This window comes from Anneissia japonica, unplaced genomic scaffold, assembly GCF_011630105.1.
Source record: "Anneissia japonica isolate Jap-2015-1 unplaced genomic scaffold, ASM1163010v1 scaffold287726_len2788222_cov184, whole genome shotgun sequence".
NCBI lineage: Eukaryota > Metazoa > Echinodermata > Crinoidea > Comatulida > Comatulidae > Anneissia > Anneissia japonica.
In genome coordinates, this window is record NW_022705125.1 from 2,276,086 (window position 1) to 2,294,077 (window position 17,992).

General features: G+C 34.7%; 1 protein-coding gene across 1 annotated transcript in view; it reads left to right on the forward strand.

Moving 5' to 3' along the window:
* The first annotated feature begins 261 nt into the window (after window positions 1–261).
* LOC117105338 (eIF-2-alpha kinase activator GCN1-like) overlaps window positions 262–17,992 on the forward strand; it is a 72,386-nt gene continuing 54,655 nt past the window's right edge. The window contains exons 1-23 of the mRNA XM_033246459.1: window positions 262–325; window positions 431–533; window positions 1,536–1,731; window positions 2,776–2,878; window positions 3,363–3,461; window positions 3,763–3,966; window positions 4,925–5,033; window positions 6,426–6,500; window positions 7,156–7,284; window positions 7,770–7,922; window positions 8,310–8,483; window positions 8,700–8,852; window positions 9,421–9,589; window positions 11,796–11,955; window positions 12,687–12,861; window positions 12,984–13,105; window positions 13,289–13,467; window positions 14,363–14,459; window positions 14,792–14,914; window positions 16,151–16,349; window positions 16,510–16,886; window positions 17,175–17,399; window positions 17,696–17,823. Coding sequence (XP_033102350.1) covers window positions 269–325; window positions 431–533; window positions 1,536–1,731; window positions 2,776–2,878; window positions 3,363–3,461; window positions 3,763–3,966; window positions 4,925–5,033; window positions 6,426–6,500; window positions 7,156–7,284; window positions 7,770–7,922; window positions 8,310–8,483; window positions 8,700–8,852; window positions 9,421–9,589; window positions 11,796–11,955; window positions 12,687–12,861; window positions 12,984–13,105; window positions 13,289–13,467; window positions 14,363–14,459; window positions 14,792–14,914; window positions 16,151–16,349; window positions 16,510–16,886; window positions 17,175–17,399; window positions 17,696–17,823 — 3,509 coding nt within the window. The 5' untranslated portion in view covers window positions 262–268. The remainder of the gene's footprint in view (window positions 326–430; window positions 534–1,535; window positions 1,732–2,775; window positions 2,879–3,362; window positions 3,462–3,762; window positions 3,967–4,924; window positions 5,034–6,425; window positions 6,501–7,155; window positions 7,285–7,769; window positions 7,923–8,309; window positions 8,484–8,699; window positions 8,853–9,420; window positions 9,590–11,795; window positions 11,956–12,686; window positions 12,862–12,983; window positions 13,106–13,288; window positions 13,468–14,362; window positions 14,460–14,791; window positions 14,915–16,150; window positions 16,350–16,509; window positions 16,887–17,174; window positions 17,400–17,695; window positions 17,824–17,992) is intronic.

The window sequence follows — 17,992 nt, forward strand, 5'->3', positions numbered from 1 at the left end:
GGATTACCGGTATGTGAAATGGACTACCAAACAAGTAAAAAAAAAGAAAAGAATTTTTAAATATTTACAACTCTTTGTATTTTTCAAACAGCCCTTCAAAAAAAATAAATGTACTTTATGGAAATTTCAGAAACTCAATTTCAAAAGATTTTGCTGTACCATTATTTCTATTAATTTAAAGACAAAATAAATCAATAAATAAATAAAATTAAATAATGATTCCGTTTGCTGCGTTTTGTCTTTCTCTACGATTAGAACCACAGTGTGTATGCGAAGAAGCGTTTACCTGTTTTTGCACAACAAGATGGCGACTACGGGCTCGAGGGTAAGTGGTGTGTTGATGTTACACGTGTTTTTAGGTTAAAGAGAGTTTAAAATATTTTTATTGAATATTATTGGATAATATGTGGTAGTACTTTATATTTTTTAGGTTGCTGAAATTACGAAAGAATTTGCTTCGAAAGTAACAATATCCAGGCCTAAAGAAAGAATAACGATTTTGACCCAGCTGCTAGAATGTGTGGTTGAGTCAGGTTGGTATGGTGGTGATATGATGTCTGTCGGTGTCAAGCCTAGCGCCTAGCCTAGGCTTAGGCCGGTGCAAATTAATTTCCTTAACTATGCTGTGATAACACTATTTTGAATGTTGTTCTTGTGCATGCTAATAACTTTTTGCTGCAAAGTAGTAGTATCTATAGTAGATAGAAAACCCTTAGTTAGGCCCTAATTAGGCTAGGCCTAGGCCTAGTAGTAGTAGTACTTGCTTTTAATTTACCACCAGTCACGTAAAATTTCCCTTTTAACTTAGGCCTATGCCTACAACATGTACCATGGAGTTAACTCCGTGCACACTATAGTACTAGGGTACAGACAGAGGTAAAGTTTTGGAGCCACTGTTGTCTAGGAGGCCTGAATTAAACCAGGGAACTGTATGTAGGAATAAACTTTGTTGTTATACTTAAATATCTTTCATCTGATGCGTAGGCTATATGACAACAAATTATCTGTTCATGACAATATAGAATTGAAGGAGATTATTCATCAGTATAAAATTATTTTCTTCCTTTACCTCTCCTTTACTTTTAGCATTGTTCTTTATGAATTAAATTCTTATCATTGATCACCATCAATATCATTATCATCACCACCATCATCGTGACATCATAATTAGAATAACACCCATTCAACATAATACTACTACAACTATAATACTAAATATTTGTTGTGCACCCATCTGTGAAGATGATCATGGCAAATCGACAACAACACAATTAAAAGCTTGAACGACACTTAACAGTTTAAATCAAAACTTTAATTAATTATTTAATTATTTTTTTTTTAAAAACTATAATGATGTGTGGGTCAATTTATAGTGCAAGTAGGTTTTATTTTGAAATACATAATAAGCACAGTATCATTCAATTTTTTATGCTAAAATTATATATCGGCCTACATGTATATAGATGCAACATACTGCTGCGTACTGTTATTTTCTTGAGATATCAATCAATAGAAAATGTTTTCTTTGCTTCTAGGATTTCCAGAGAATGGCATTCGACCACTTTCAAGTTTGCTTGCTCAAACCATCGACTGCTACCATGATGGTGCATCTCGTAAATCCGTACAAAATCTCATTCAAGTTCTTGGTAAACAGCACCCTCAGGCAACATGTAAACACGTCGTTGTTGTTCTTAAAACTCTTGCCAACAGAAACAAGAGTCATCAAGATTCGTGAGTGTTTCTTTTTTTAATTGTTTTTCTGTTTTTGGTTTTTTTTGCTATGCTGCGTAATTTCACAAATCAGTGGTAGTGTCAGTATTTTAAGTTGCATACTGATTTGTTCAAGCATTAAAATAAATGATGATTTCTCCACAGTCTAAATTCTAAAAACATTCAAATTTCTTCACAGTTCTACTTATATACTGCAGAACATCATTTCTAATTTTGTTGCAAGACCTAGGTGTAATGCTTGGCTAGGCATCTCTTGCCAGACTTGGTGGGTGATACCATTGACTGATGGGGACATTGTCACAACTGTAGAACTAACTATATTTAGAGATCTTAAGCATTCCATCAATAAAACTTAACCCTTTGATGTGAAAAACCAGGGAGAAACCCAGATGAGAAAATTTATGCATGTGGATTGTAGTTACAGTATGTTGAAATATTATTAATATTATTATGATTATTATTATTGTTATTATTATTATTATTATTATTATTATTATTAAAGAAAATGCACAAACTCAGTAAGGGTGGGTAGTTTCTTACCAGTGAATTTTATGTCATGGGTGGGAAATTATCTTTAAGGATGGGAATTTTATAGGCAGGGGTATGACATTTTTAAGCGGGGATACATAATTTCATACCAGACAGAGGTCAGAATTTTTTTATACAGAAGCGGGATATTTTCCACAAGTGACTGGAAATTTTCTGTCAACCTGTCAGTGGTAGGAATTACCTTGTGTGGTGGGGAAGTTCCTGGCAGGCATAATTCTATCACAAGGTTGTCACAAAACTGTAAACTATATAAATCTAAAATCTAAAATATTTTGCATCAATGGTATATGAATATTTTAATTATTCATACACATTATCTGGAACATTCTATCAATAGAAATCTTCATCGTCATCATCATTTACTTGTATGTTCATTAAAATCACTAGCATAATTGATTGAAATGCTTTGCGGGTAAATATACAGTGTGAACAATTTCATTATAAAAGAAATATAGAATTTTTTCAAGAATAATATGAAATTTGTTATGACTTCAGGAGAAGCAGTGGTGCGGTTGCCATGGTTGCGTTAAAATGGACGACCGTCCTCCTCGAGATACTGAGCACCCAAAAGCAATGTGAAGGTCAACAAAATCAGTTGGTAAGTCTAAATATTTCTCAGTGCCAGTGTTTGGATGTTTAGGACTGCTCAAAGGAATGCAGACACTATGAAGTTTATATAATCAACAGCTTAAAGACTGCCATAATAATTTAACATTAAAAATAATAAATAATATTGAAGAAAATTTTTGTTTAATTCAATAAGTTATTAGCTTTAAAATGAAGGAAAAAATATTTGTTTGTAGCCACATAATAAATGTAAAATTTATGTTTATTAATCAAAATTGTAAATAGCATCCAGTAACTGAATTGAATACCATAAAAAATATCATAAAAACTTAAAAAGTTAAAAACCAGTCAATAGAATACATATAAAAAATATTCACAATTTCACAAAGTTAAAACTCAATAAAATTAAAAATTTTTTAAGCGTTGTTGGTCTCTTTGGTAAGGCATATGATATAATTTATTAATAATAATAACAACGCAGGTTGTTTTTCTTTTGTTTGTGATTTTGCCTTTAGATTTATCTTCAAGCAGAGCTGATTTACGTAGTGTTAGCGTCTGGTAAGAAATCCATAATCAATTCAGCATACAGAAAACTAACAACTTTGTGGAAGAAGGTAAGCAGTCATAATTCAATAAATCAATCAACTATATTGAACAAATACATATTAAGCAATTAGTACAGCTGTACATAATACACCAGCGGAAAATTATTATATGAAGGTTATATTTAATGCATGAAAAAAAGAAAAAAGATCTAGCAAACTGTGCAGTAATGGAAAATTAGTGCACAGTTTAGGATAGGAAAATAACATTGGGAGTTGCAGTGGTAATAAAAAAAAAGTTATACTATAAATAATTTACCTTTGTTTCCAGTTTACTTATACTATACAATCAGTTCTTGTATCTGTTTTTTAGATTCCTGGACTTGTAGAAATCTGTGTCAAAGTTCTAACCAGCGGTGATGCCAATGTGTACTCTGTTTGTCTACTTAGCCAGTTGCTGAGATATTTAACCTCTATGAAACAGATCGACCGTGTCATTGACCTTAAGAAAAGCTTCATTGACTTGTACATCAAGGCTGTGTTAACAAGCAAAGTCAAACCAAATGTACATGTCTTGGTAAGAATTGTTGTAATTGTTTGAATACTGTTAACCTCGAATAGAGGCCCAATGGGCTTAATCTCGAGAAGAAGCCCAACTCAAATTGAAACCCCCCTCTTTAGTTTGCAAAAAGTAGTCTAGAAAAGAATCCCATTGGCTTCTTTTCAAGATAGCATGGGCTTCTTTTCGAGATAGTACAGTACATACACTGTACATGAATTTCAAGGAAACAAAATAAATTAAAAACATGCTTGGTCTATACAGAAGTATAGGTGATTTAATGCCGGTTAATACACTCTATGATACAGATTGATGCTACAGTGACTCTATTTATTGTATTTATAATAATAATAATAATAAATTTATAAAGCGCCTAATACAAAAATATCAATTTATGATGTGCCTAATGCAAAAAAATAGCCTCAGAGAGCTGAAGAAAGTTTGCATTTCCAAGCTTTTTCAATAAAAATTTGAGACACCTTTAATTTGATACCACTAACATTCTGTAATCACAGCTTACCCATAATTGGAGCCTAAGCCCTGAGACGACCCCAACTTTTTGATTTTTACTTGTATTTCGACTGTCAAGCTGCAACAAAAGGAGAACAGCAATTGAAATAGAACCAATGACCAAAGATTTAAATGGATCCTCATGGTTCAGTCCACAGAGTTGCAACTACAAGTGCAGCTGACTGACCTATGCTCATATAGTAGTTTGAAGTGTACTGAAAAATTCAATGGAATGCCTAAAGCCCTGGCCAGATTATTAAATTTTATTTGAAAAAAAAAACTGTTGTATGGCCATATATAGTCATGATGTGCCTATATATGGTCATGATGTGATGTCATCATGACCATATTTAGGTATGTCATTTTTTTTCAAATAGAATTTGAACAAGCTAGTAAGTGTGTGTGAATTTTATTAATATCCTTAATTTTTCTCTGTATTTTTGCTTTGAAATTCATGATTATATAGGAAACTTGTAAGTGGTTGCTAGAACATGTAACCCATGATGAGTTCAAAGAAATGTTCTTGCCCGCATCTGAGAGGGCGTTGTTGCGGAGTCCAGAGAATTCATTAGAAGGTCAGTTTACATGCTTATCAATTAATATGTAGTATTGTTATAAGTTAATCAAGGTTTTCTTACTTTTACATAAAAAAACATTCATCAAGTTGTATACTTACAGTTTTATATTGAATTTTATTTTCATCAACCAAGAAAAAAACCCTTCCTCGAATATATTCCAGTGTTCACAAGTGTCAGCGTTTGTGTCTTAATAATTGGACTTCTCAATCAAAAGAATCACTGTAGCGGAGGGAAATATGTTTACAGGGTCCCAATACTCTCGGAAGTCGCAATAGTCTCCCGGAAATCGGGAAGGCCTCCCTCACTCCTGCAAGGAAGCAATAATCTCCCGGAAAATAACCCATTTTTTTTGCATGCTTTTTACTATCTTACTATCAGTTGCCTCATGGAAGTCAATGTCGATGGGTAATCACCATGCGTAGAAAAATAAAATTAAATAAGTTAAGAAAGCTCATTTAACCAGATCAAAGCTCATTTAACCATATCAGGGATTTCTTTCAACTTGTGACCTCTGTGTTTGGTTGCCATCCATGTTTTTCTTTAATTTTTTTTCCACTGATTTTAATTAATATTTTCTATTTGCAAAATAAAAAATATATCACAAATTGTAGAGAATTGAATATTTATATTCTTCTTTCCATTATTTTATTAAATTTTCAAATACAGTTCATAGGATTATCCTTCAACATAAAAAAATATGAAATTTTTCTTTTGTGTGTGTTTTGATGTTAAACTACTTCCTATTTTTCATTCTGTAGCAATTACATACTTGTTGTGTGGTGTGTCCTTGGATTTGAGCCGCTATGCCTCTGATCTAGGCAAGAGCGTTGCCGGTAAGTTGATACATTTTCAGGAAAATGTATTATTGCAGCATAAATGTCATGTACAGCCCATTGATTTGATTTGATATATTGGCACAACACAACAATACACAACAATATATGCATTCTCAGGAACACAAATCAAATAAACAAAACTTGTGTTGTGTGATGTACAAACAAGAACTTTATTGGTTTTGGGCTCATCATGTGTAAATTTGAATGGATACCTAAATTATTACATTAGTGGCCAAGTTGTATGTAAAGTAATGAACTTTCAAATTTGACATGAGTAAAAAATTAACAGGCAAATAAATCCTATATTCTTTGTCTGTCTCTTATACACATCTAGATGTGTATAAGAGACAGGGATTTTTAATTAATATTTTCTATTTGCAAAATAAAAAATACATCACAAATTGTAGAGAATTGAATATTTATATTCTTCTTTCCATTCTTTTATTAAATTTTCAAATACAGTTCATAGGATTATCCTTCAACATAAAAAAATATTAAATTTTTCTTTTGTGTATATTTTGATGTTAAAATACTTCTATTTTTCATTCTGTAGCAATTACATACTTGTTGTGTGGCGTGTCCTTGGATTTGAGCCGCTATGCCTCTGATCTAGGCAAGAGCGTTGCCGGTAAGTTGATACATTTTCAGGAAAATGTATTATTGCAGCATAAATGTCATGTACAGCCCATTGATTTGATTTGATATATTGGTTTTTCACACAACAATATATGCATTCTCAGGAACACAAATCAAATGAACAGAACTTGTTTTTGTGATGTACAAACAAGACCTTTATTGGTTTTGAGCTCATCATGTGTAAATTTGGATGGATACCTAAATTATTACATTAGAGGCCAAGTTGTATGTAAAGTAATGAACTTCCAAATTTGACATGAGTAAAAAAATTAACATGCGAATAAATCCTATATTCTTTGTAAAGAACCTTGGGCTAATATGTCAATCAGTTTAGGGTATGTAAATCAACCTAGCTGGAAGGGTCACCCTCTATAAATATGGTGGAAAAAAAATAAATGAAATGCAAACCTAATTTATTTGATTCTTTTAAATGAGTGTTTACATTTAAGAGAAGATATATTGTTTAAATATATTACTTTATTTTTAACAAAAGAATAGCAAGACAGAGAAAGAAAATGTTAGGAGTGTTTGAAAATAGGTAGATCCGCCTAAATGAATAATTTGACATAACACTTATGAAGCAAATGCCAGCAGAATATAAATGATTGATTGACAGATTGATGATTGATTTTTTAATTAATTATCAGGCCAGCTACATAGCAAAGATGATGCACTGCGTGACCTAGCCGGGCAAGCTGCAAAGAACCTAGCTGTACAGTGCAGTGATCCTGGTGCCATCGAAGATTTACTGAAACAATTCTTTGCTGTCTTGAATGGTAGGATCGAGAACCTTTAAATACCTTAATGTCATAATATATTCTATTGGAGGAAGGGAAAAAAGTGTATTAAGAAAAAAAATACTTAAATAAAATTATAATAAATTTTTAAAAAGTCGGTGGAAGCCTAAAGCCCTGTCCAAACTATCAAATTGTATTTGACAAAAACATATATCATGCTTAAATATGGTCATGATGACATCACATCATGACCATATATAGGCACATCATGACTATATATGGGCAAATCATGACTATATATGGGCACATCATGACTATATATGGGCATACAACAGTTTTTTGTCGAAGAAAATTTTATAATCTGGACAGAGCTTTATGCTACACACCTTGGCATTGAATTTAGAAAGAGTAGGAACGACAATGACGTAAACATTTCTAGGATTTGAGACAACAGCTTTCCCGATGGCTCTTTTCTTTACCATCATGGAAGGAATTTGGCAAATGAAGATTGTAACCTTTTTCAGGTTCATCTGGCAAGCTGACGATGGTGACACAGAGACTTGGTGTGTTGACAGGGGTTGGCAACCTCAGCTATAACACAGTTGGGAGTGGAAACTCAATGCATAACCTGGCAACCACAGCACTTGAATTATTCATTCCATATATGCAGGTTGAAGGTAATGTTGGCTTTGTTTTTACCATAGGTGTATGAGGGATAAGCTGCATATTCAGATTTATTATCATCAACCAAAACATCCTCATCAATATCATCCTTATCAAACCACATCATCATGCCAGCCATTTATAGCCTACTGAAGGCTTCTCCAAGTTTTAATATTATATCAATTTCATCATTATCATCAACTTCATCATCTGTCATCATCACATAATCATCATACTCCATCATCATTATCGTCATCATCATGATTATCATGATTATGTATTATGATAATAATAACCATGTTGTTGTTATCATTTAGAACAACTTGATCCAAGTTGTACATAATATTAGAAATAATAGTAACTGTAATAACAATAATATAACATTATCTATTCCTCGGCAGTGCATGAGGGCACACTTGTACATGCTTTACAAATGATGTCGCTCTGGTGTAAGAGATTCCACAATGAAGTGCCTAAGAAGGTCATAAAGTGGATGAAGGAAGCTCTCGCATTAAAAACATCCACTGTGCTGGTGCGACAAGGCTACATCCAGTGTATGCTGGCAGCATTTCATGGTGCGTTTTGTGGGAAAATAAATAATTGAAATATTGTTTGAACTGTTGAATCACAATGGCTTGTATCACAATTTTTTTCAGAGTTTATATTATACTTTCTTATAGTTAAATACAAAGTGAATAAAATCAGTTTGCATTTCTTTATCTGTATGCTTGAATAAAATTTGAACTTAGTATTCATTATTTATAATTTATCCAAAATGTATTTCTTTCTAGGCAATACACTCCAACAGGCCATTCAGGTCTTGCCTGTGTTACTTCAATCATTAGAAAAAGCCATTTCCCAATCGAGTCAGGTTCCAATGGTGACGGAGGGTGCTCATTCGGTTGCTCTCCTCCTTAAGCTTCATCAAGTGGAACTAGAAGCGGGTATGTGCATTATCTTAACAAGTGTTTCATTAAGCTAGAAAGCTGTGCTAAAGCAGTGTGAAGAGGCTGGTGTAGATGCTTCTGTTATATCTTCCATGACAGTGGGTGTATCTTCAAATGCACCTGGGGAAACAACTGTGCAATGACATGGATTGATGTATTCCCCTTTCTGAAAAAGCTTTTGGCCGGCTCATGTCATTGTGTTGTACTTATTAGCGTAGTGGACTGGAGCTGAAATAGAATAGATATCAATTTAGCATCTATGATGTAAACTGACGAATGGCAAGCTAGTTGTCAACAGTGGCGGACCGTAGGGTAAATTGCAGGGTATGCTAGGTATTGGCATATCAGATGTGCACGCCCCTCCCCAATAAAAAAACACTCGCCATCCCCCAGTCGTGCCCCTACCCACAAATCATGCTCAAGTAGTTATAATTACCTCAAATCACTTTATTTTGTGAGTTAGCCCCCCTCACATAATCACCGACCCTGTCTCTTATACACATCTAGATGTGTATAAGAGACAGGATGAATGTAATTATACTAAAACATACATTCTATTTGGCAGAATCAAAACTTGATCTGGTATGGAAGGTGTTGACGGATCATAAGAAGCACCTGTTTACATCAGAAAAGTTCCTATTGGGGGCGCCAGACGAAGGTATCGAGTCACTTCTTGTGATCATTGAGCATCTTTTTTTGAACCACTTTTCCAAGTTAACTGACGCCATTGCAAGGTTTGTAAAATCAATCTTCTATAATATTTACAGTTATATTGTGAATTTCCTGCATTTACTAAATATTCACTTGTTATGTATTCAAGATATACTATTTGAGAAAAATCTAGAAAATCTTCAAAAATTAAATAAAAAACATTAAATTGTATATTTAGAAGGATCAAGTACTGTAAGATATCAACTATTATTAAAAGTTGGCTGAAGTCAAAAGGAGACCTTGGAGCTCATGGAAATTTCGTATTTCCCATCTCTTCCTTGGTGTTTAGACTAGTACTGTGAACTGCTGTTGGGGGCTCATTACTTCTCCCTCACAAGAAGTCTGTTTACTTTGTTAGTATATGCCTGTACCCAGAGGTCCAAAGTCTACCGCTACTTACGGAAGCCTACCGTTTTTAGCGACGATCTACCGCACTACAATAAGTCTACGTTTTTCTACCTCATAAAAAATCCTTTCGTAAATTTTTGTAAATTTAAATAATTAATTTTGAATATCAGCTCTATCCTAGACCTAGGTAAAAGCAAGACTCAGGATGTTAAAAAAATCAACCGTAAACAGTCACAAATAAGTTCAATCCACTCCCTATCATCATTGTTTATAATTTATTTTGCAATTCATTACGGTAGCTGCTGGAAAACGGAAACCAAAATATACTTTTTGTTTATTAAAAAGGTTGATGCGCCCATCTACGGCTCTGGATGCGCCTTTTTCTTGCGACGCCACCAGACCACGCCGGCAAAAACCTTTTGACTCATACAACATAAATAGGCTAGGCCTACTGCTAACTTTTTGCATAAAGTTAATTTTGTCGTAGCTGTTTCATCAAAATCACACAATTATTAATTGATAGTTGAAAATAATAAGAGATGGGTCCAGCGAAAAAACGCAAACATTCATGTGCTTTAATTCACAAGAAGTATGTCCGCCACCGGTGGCGCGCCATCGAGGCCAAATTGAATACTGAATCAAAGTTTGAACTCAACTCAGCAAAATGTACTGTTTGAAATCATGGAGCTCCATGTTGTTGCTACTAATGCGGTAATATCAGTGAAGAATTATGGAATTGCCGCTGTTGAAAACATTTAAAGGTATGTTGACTTCTTTTTTAACAGTTGTATGTGATTGTGATAGAAACCATACGTTCTATATTCATTTTTGTGATTTCGGAAATGAATGGATGTAGAGGCCTGCGCTCATCGCTAACCCACCTAGCTAGGCCACCTAGCTAGGCCTAAATAGGCGTAGACTCCTTTGGTCTGAGAGAGGTGAGCCATTTTTTTCCCTCTACTGTTCTAGCTAGGGCCTAGGCCTACCATACTTAAAACACCTTAGGTCTAGACCTCAGATAAGGTTTTTGAAGTACGTACACCTAAACAAGACTCATTATTTTAACAAGAATAAAATAAATTAGATTACATACATTTTGAGATAATATTAATATTTTCATTATTTTTATGTTTACAGACTTGCTTAGACCAGGGTTAGACAGACTGCTATAAACTGCATCCAAATTTCACTCTTCTCTCATCGGCTAATAAGCTACTACTACTACTATTTAAAAGTAGCAGATGCCAGAAAAGAAGTGTAAATTGATGTATTTACATGATTGTTGTTGATGTAAAGTGTAAATAAATGAATAATGTATAATATTAGGCTAGGCCTACTGTACAGAGTAGTAGATTCCAGAAAAAAGGCAGTTTATGTAATTTCATGGTATGAATTTACAATGTGTAAATGAAAAGGAAAGCAAGAGCAATTTTAACTATTTGTGTGATCATTGAATGTCAAGTATTTGATATCATGAGTAGTTGTGTATTGGCTGCAACACAACACACGTTGTATATGCAGGCGGCCAAAGGTTCCCGACAAAATCTCCTGCGAATGGACTTCTTCAACGTGGGACCCCTGCGGTACCCAATTATACTTATAAGAGATAAATGAAGATTATGCCCCTTTACAAGGACACAAGCCAAATGCACAGCAAAGGATTTTGCACCCCTGGCCTTAAGGGTGAGAATGTGTCGCTGCACCCAAAATAATACCGAAACAAAAATCCTTATAATATTATTACCAGAAAATGTATGGTTCTATGCAAAGATTAAAGTATTATGCGTCTATTAAATCGATGACAAAAAAATTTATTTCTTTTGTTTTTATTTTTAATTGAAAGCTAATTATTTACTTGAATAAATATTCTGAAATTCTCAGTTCCTACTACCATGCCTTGGTAATCGCCTTGGTACACAAGTTCTGGAAATTGCGGAGATCAGCTCAACAAGTCACCAAGAAGATTCTATACAGCCTAGGTGGTGTTAAGTGTGTGAAGGCATTACTCTCAGAATTTGACAAGATTTTGGCACATCAAAAGGTATTTTTATTATATATTATCATCCATACAATATACTGAAAATGATATGTTAGGAATACTGGTTAACTTATATTGAAGTACTAATGATTATATTGATTTCTGTATAAAGTTTTAATGCATTTCATCCCATGATTATTCCCATTTATTGAGAATGTAATAAAATTATATTTGTAATAAGATTTAGATTAAATTTATAGCAATTCATATACATTTATTATGCTACTGATTGATTCCTATCAAAAACTGTAAAGCATTTCACATGCTCTTACAGTGTTCTTCCAATTGATAAGTTTTTACTGCTAAATTTATCTGACCCTTCGGCTTGGGTTTAACGACTTGAAAAAAACAACAACACGTACAGTCATAGGCTAGACCTAGACTAGAAGGATGTTTAATTGAAAGAAGGCCAGCCTAGAATACCTAGGTCTAATCAGTGGTGTTTTTTTTTACCAACACACCGTTTTTCTTGTCAGCTCTTTATTTTTACCAGTAAAATTGACAGTTGAAGTCGCATCGGGAGAACACTGTCTTGGGAACTGTATGATATGTGAGCAAACATGCTGAGCATGTGACCTCATTGGTTCTCTGATGAGCATTTACAGTCACATTTATTTTCAGATCGAATTGATTCTGGAATCTTCATAATGAAAACTAGACTATAAATGTTTTATTCAGCCATGAAATTTCCCTGTAGTGGGATGAAAAATGTCTCCTTGTATCCTTGTTTCTAGGTACCTGACCCAGATAGAGAAGAGACAGAAGGAGCCTATCCTTGGGACATACGGCCACAGGTGTTGGCTACTGCCCTAGAGTGTATCATCCTCAGTAATGGCGCTAGCGATAACGACGATGAAAATACCAATATTATGCTGGCGTCACTCTTGACGGTCCATCATCCATGTATTGGTAAATTTCCTTGTTTTTCTTTCTTAAGTGCTTTTTAGTACTGTTAACCTCTTTATTTCTGCATGTCCTTAACTTAAGGATAAAGAATATTTTTTAAATTGATGCTCGTGTTCTTTTTATAGTGTATGCCAAGCCCATGCTATGGTCCAGCTTCCTTGCAAAGTTCCAACTGCAGCCAGAGACATTTGTCAGTGATAATGTTGACAAGATATTTGAAATTATTATTGAAAGTGTTTCAAAAGAAGTAAGTAGCTTTGATAAACAATGCTTTTTAATTACATAATATAAATTGTATGTTATAATATTATTTAATCAAGAAATTAAATGACATGATTTATTGTTATTGATATTTTTATCACATTTATTTTTATTGCCTTATTATTGTGTTAATTATTTAATTGTTATAATTAATATTCAATTATTACAGTCTTCATTGGAAGCATTGAGAACATTATCGAGCATTGCCCCCAAAACAACATTTGCAAAGGTCGTCAGTCAGGTCAACAGTTGCCTTAACAACCCGTCCATGTTGAATGTCACGTTTGAGGAGTTTGAAATCATGAGAACGCCAGAAGGAGAGTTGTACAACAAGGCGGCCTTGGAAAGGTAAACAATGTAGTAGTTAGTCTTTTCTTGCTACCATGCAGATTTATTTATTATATATTTGACAAACAAACAAATCATAAAATGGCCAAAGGGTGATTGGAGGACACCATGAGATGTGTATCCACATAATCCCACCTTCAAAAAATCAATATAAAATTCAAACAGCCTATAGGCTCAAAAATATGTACCATTAAAATTAAGGTAAAAATTGTTAAAATATTATAATAATTAACAATTTCAATTAAGGTCCATTTAAAAGATTACTTTCTGCAAACCAGAAGTGAAACTGCTGAATGATACAGTAAGAATGCTGTCTCCAACTGCAAGAGGTTTGACTCCGTGGTTTCGTTGGAACGCAACTTTATCTCAAAAATTACTGCCACGAAGGGGCGTGTCCTTAAAAGACATTCGTATCGAATGTGTGCACAGCGTGCATGTTCGAGTTTTAAACTCTATTCGAATTCTAATGAGACGCCCCCTATCTCATGGCAGTCATTTTTTCAACGTTCCATTGTGTGCACATAAAATCATGGCAGTCGGACCTCTGCAGTTCCATACTCTTTGCTAGAAATCGGCATTGTGTTGGCATGCATGTTGATGTATGTGTGTATACATCCTAATTACATTATTACTTGTTCTTGTCCAAAGTCGTCAAATTCCTGCTTGTCATTACCATGATGGGTAGGGCCAATGCTTTGGAAAAGTAACTGATTTCAATCATTGTCTAAAAGATTGGTAATTATCTATTTTAACCAATCATGGTGATAGAAATCTATAAATCAATCAAATTTTTTGAGTAAGAATTTTAGTCTTTGTTCACTGCTCCCTAAGTTACTTATTTTTTAAAATAGAATTTAAGAATTTGATGTTAATAGATGTATTCGTTTATTGGTAGTGTTGCCCAATCAGAAGTGTTGAACAAAGCTAATATGAAAAGGGAAAGCAAATTGTACTCATTTGAAGATCAACTAGCAGAACTTGAGATACGTGAGGTGAGAACTAAAATTTATCAAGCAAACTTCCACATAATTTTATCTTTCAAAGGTTCTTCTGTACCTTAAGATACAAGAATACATTGATAAACAATTTTTACAAAAGTAGTGTTGAGAAATGTTTAAAATAACCTCTAAAAAAAGGGCTTCCCCAATTTTTAGTTTCTGTTTAAAGTGGTCAAATAGTGTGAGTTTATTATTCTATTCATATCTCCAACACTTTTTAAATTTGGTTTTTATATAATTATATGCTGTTTGCGTATTTTCCTAAGACATTTGATATGAATAAAACAAATAAGAATAATGGCAATTTTCATTCTCTTTATTATCAGGAGATTGCCAGGAAAAAAGCAGCCCAAGGAATTAAAGAAGAAAGGAAGCTAAGCAAGAAAGAACAAGAAGTACTTACCATCAATCTACAAAAGGAAAAGGTCATCCGTGATAGGCTGAAAGTAGTAAGTCACATGACCACATTCTGATTATCAACCAATCATAATTCTTGTAGCAGAGTGCTTGTAGTTGAGGTGTAACCTGATAGTTAAGATGCTTTCCTTCAAATTCCAACTGTGACAGCACAGGATTAAATATAAAAAAAAAAAAACATGCAATACCTAATACCCGTTTTACACTGCCAAGGGCAGAATAAACCCATGTTAATTCCAGGGAAATCCCGGGTGCATTTCCCATTTACATCGAACGAAAAGTCCGGGTTGATCCCGAGTTGCTCCCATTTTACATCGGCAACAAACTCACATTCAAATACCGCACTTAATTTTTGTTGCGGTGGTGATCATCACATTGTTCGAATTCCTTGTCGTCACAAAGCCACAATTATTGTCAATATTGAAACAATGTACCTGCAGATTGTTTTTAAATTATGCGAATTAAATCAGCAGTTTTTATATCAAATCTATACTGGAGCGTAGAGGGTTTAATTTGAAAAGTGTTTAGACCTAGCCCGTTGTTATCAAAGTTTAGGCCTACCTGACCACAGCTGCGGTAGGTGCCAGGTAAGGCCTAATTCTGGAATCAAATTCAGTGCTGTTTACACTGGTGACTCCAGAATGCACCCGGGTTGTCCTACGCTGAATGCGTCCCGCACGTCCATCCCGGAATGTTTAGCAACCAGAGTCATACTTTTTGACGTTTACACTAACCACAACTCGGGAGATTTTAACCCGGGTATTGAAAAATCTTGGGTTATATCCGGAATTTTGCTTGCAGTGTAAAAGGGATATACTCCTCATAATGAAACTTTGTTTATGTAACATCGTATTATTTTGTTTATTGAAGAGGCCCCTGAATATCAGCTGACCTGGGAAAGCCGGAAGGGTCACCCTCTATAAATAAGGGGTGAAAAAAATTCTTGAATAAATGAGTGAGTGAGTGGTTGGCAGGGAAGTATTGCTTTTTTTTGCTGAAGACCCCGGTTCAAACCAGGCCAGCGTCAGGTTTTAATTGGAGTCTGATAGCTTGGCTCCTCAAGTAACTATTATGTTGCGAGTTAGGCGGGCTAAGGACAGTGTTTTTATTCGTATGTGATCGTTTCATGTTGTAGTTAAGCCGGGTAGTGCTGTGCTGCGGCTGCCACTGGTCCCCATAGGGCCCAGCCCAAATTTATGATTTCCAATTAGAATGAGGACAAATAATGAATCATTATTATCTACAAAGCTTGTTTTTTCTTGTCGTAGTGTGATTCTGAGCTTGTTTGTGTCTCCCGATTGATGAGTGCCTGTGTTGATGGCAACTCTGATGGATTTAGACAACACATTCCTGCCATTCTGGGCAACCTTCTCAATTTGATGCCGTCACCGCTTGCAGCACCCCATGCAGTAGATATATTTTTGATGTTGAAGAAATGTGCTTTTCCTCCCTCGCAAAGTTTCATAGGTAAGACTGTTTATGGTACCCTGCCTTGTGAGCTCATTCTCAGGTATCCTGTCTTATTGTCTGTTAGGCAAAATTGTATAATAATTTTTTTTTTTGCGATAATGTTTTGGAGATGCTTTTAAATTTTATTTAATATATTTGATTTATCTTCTCTTTTCAGCAAATACTATTGCCTTCTGCACTTTACGGCTCTACACACCATCATGTCGACTGCCGAAGGAATGGTGTGAAGAGGATCTCGTTGCTATGACAACCCGATCTGTAAATTCCTTGCACAAAAGCACCATCCAGCAAGAGAGGAAAATCCAATACGATGAAGAAGATGATGAAGAATTTGAGGAAGCGCCGTTGGAAGACACGAAACCACTGTCGGCACCGTCCTTCGCTTTCTGTTTTCCTCTGTTGAACAAAGTACTGCGTGCAGGTGGCGTAGCTGTGAACGGCAGTTTGTCTGTGATGGACCAGGCTATTGAAATCATCACGGTGCACGCTCAGTTAAGAGAAAGCCTCGACAATGATGGCTGGAGAATTGATGAGGTCAGTTGTTTGATTGTTGAAGTGTTTCATAGTCATGAAAATATGAAAAAAATTCATTCATTTCCAAGATTATGGTAAAAAGAAAATCATGAAATACAATATTTATTCCATGATCCATATAATATTATCATCGTCTTCATCAGCCTCACTACTACCACCAACATCATCGCCACCGTTGTCATCATCATTGTAATCATCAGCGACATAATCACTCATTTTAAACTAATGTCTATTCTCCAAGTGCTACTATTTTGATATAATTAAAGTATTCCTTTAATTTATTTAAAGCTTGGTCCCGAGTTACTCCCACGTGCTGCCATGCTAAACCTTCTGGTCCACCTGCTTGGAGTCAGTGCGGCAATGCACCAGGAAGCAGCGGGAAAGGCCTTGCTGGAGGTCTCAAAGTGTGCTAGTGGGGATGAAGGCTGCACACTGGCCGAACAAGAAGAGATTGATGTGCTTCTGTTAGCACTCCAAGCCCCAAACAGAGGGATACGAGAAGCAGCCCTACAGGTAAGGATGGAGTTCCTTGTTCAAAGACAAAAGGGATTGAAACTCCAACCTGAGGGCTGGGAAACCTCACCACCAAACCACTTTCTTTTTAATAGATTGGAATGCTTCAGATGAACAAAGAACTTAGATTACTGATATATTTATATATTTTTTATATATTTATTATATTTTGATATATCATGCTTTATTTAAAGTTTTAAAGAGTTATTTTTACATTTTGTTTTTTATCAAGACACTATAACTTCAGTCTATTGGTTTTTTTTCCTCCTCTAAAATGTGTATGTTCTTCTTGACAGGGTTTGCAAGCGCTTGTGACTGTACTACCAACTGTTGACACTGACACCTACAATGGTCTGAGAGTAGTCCAACGGGTGTGTGTAGCTAAGCTGGATGTTGATGAACATATCAAGAAAATTGCGGAAAGGTAGTTCAGTTTTTCTTTGTCCATCAAAAAAATTTAATTCAATTCATTCAACAACAAAAAAGAAAGCCTGAAGAACAGGGAAAACATTACAAATAGTGACTCAAATTTTACTTGGCAACAACATGCCTAATTTGGTCATGATGACATCACATCTTGACCATATATAGGC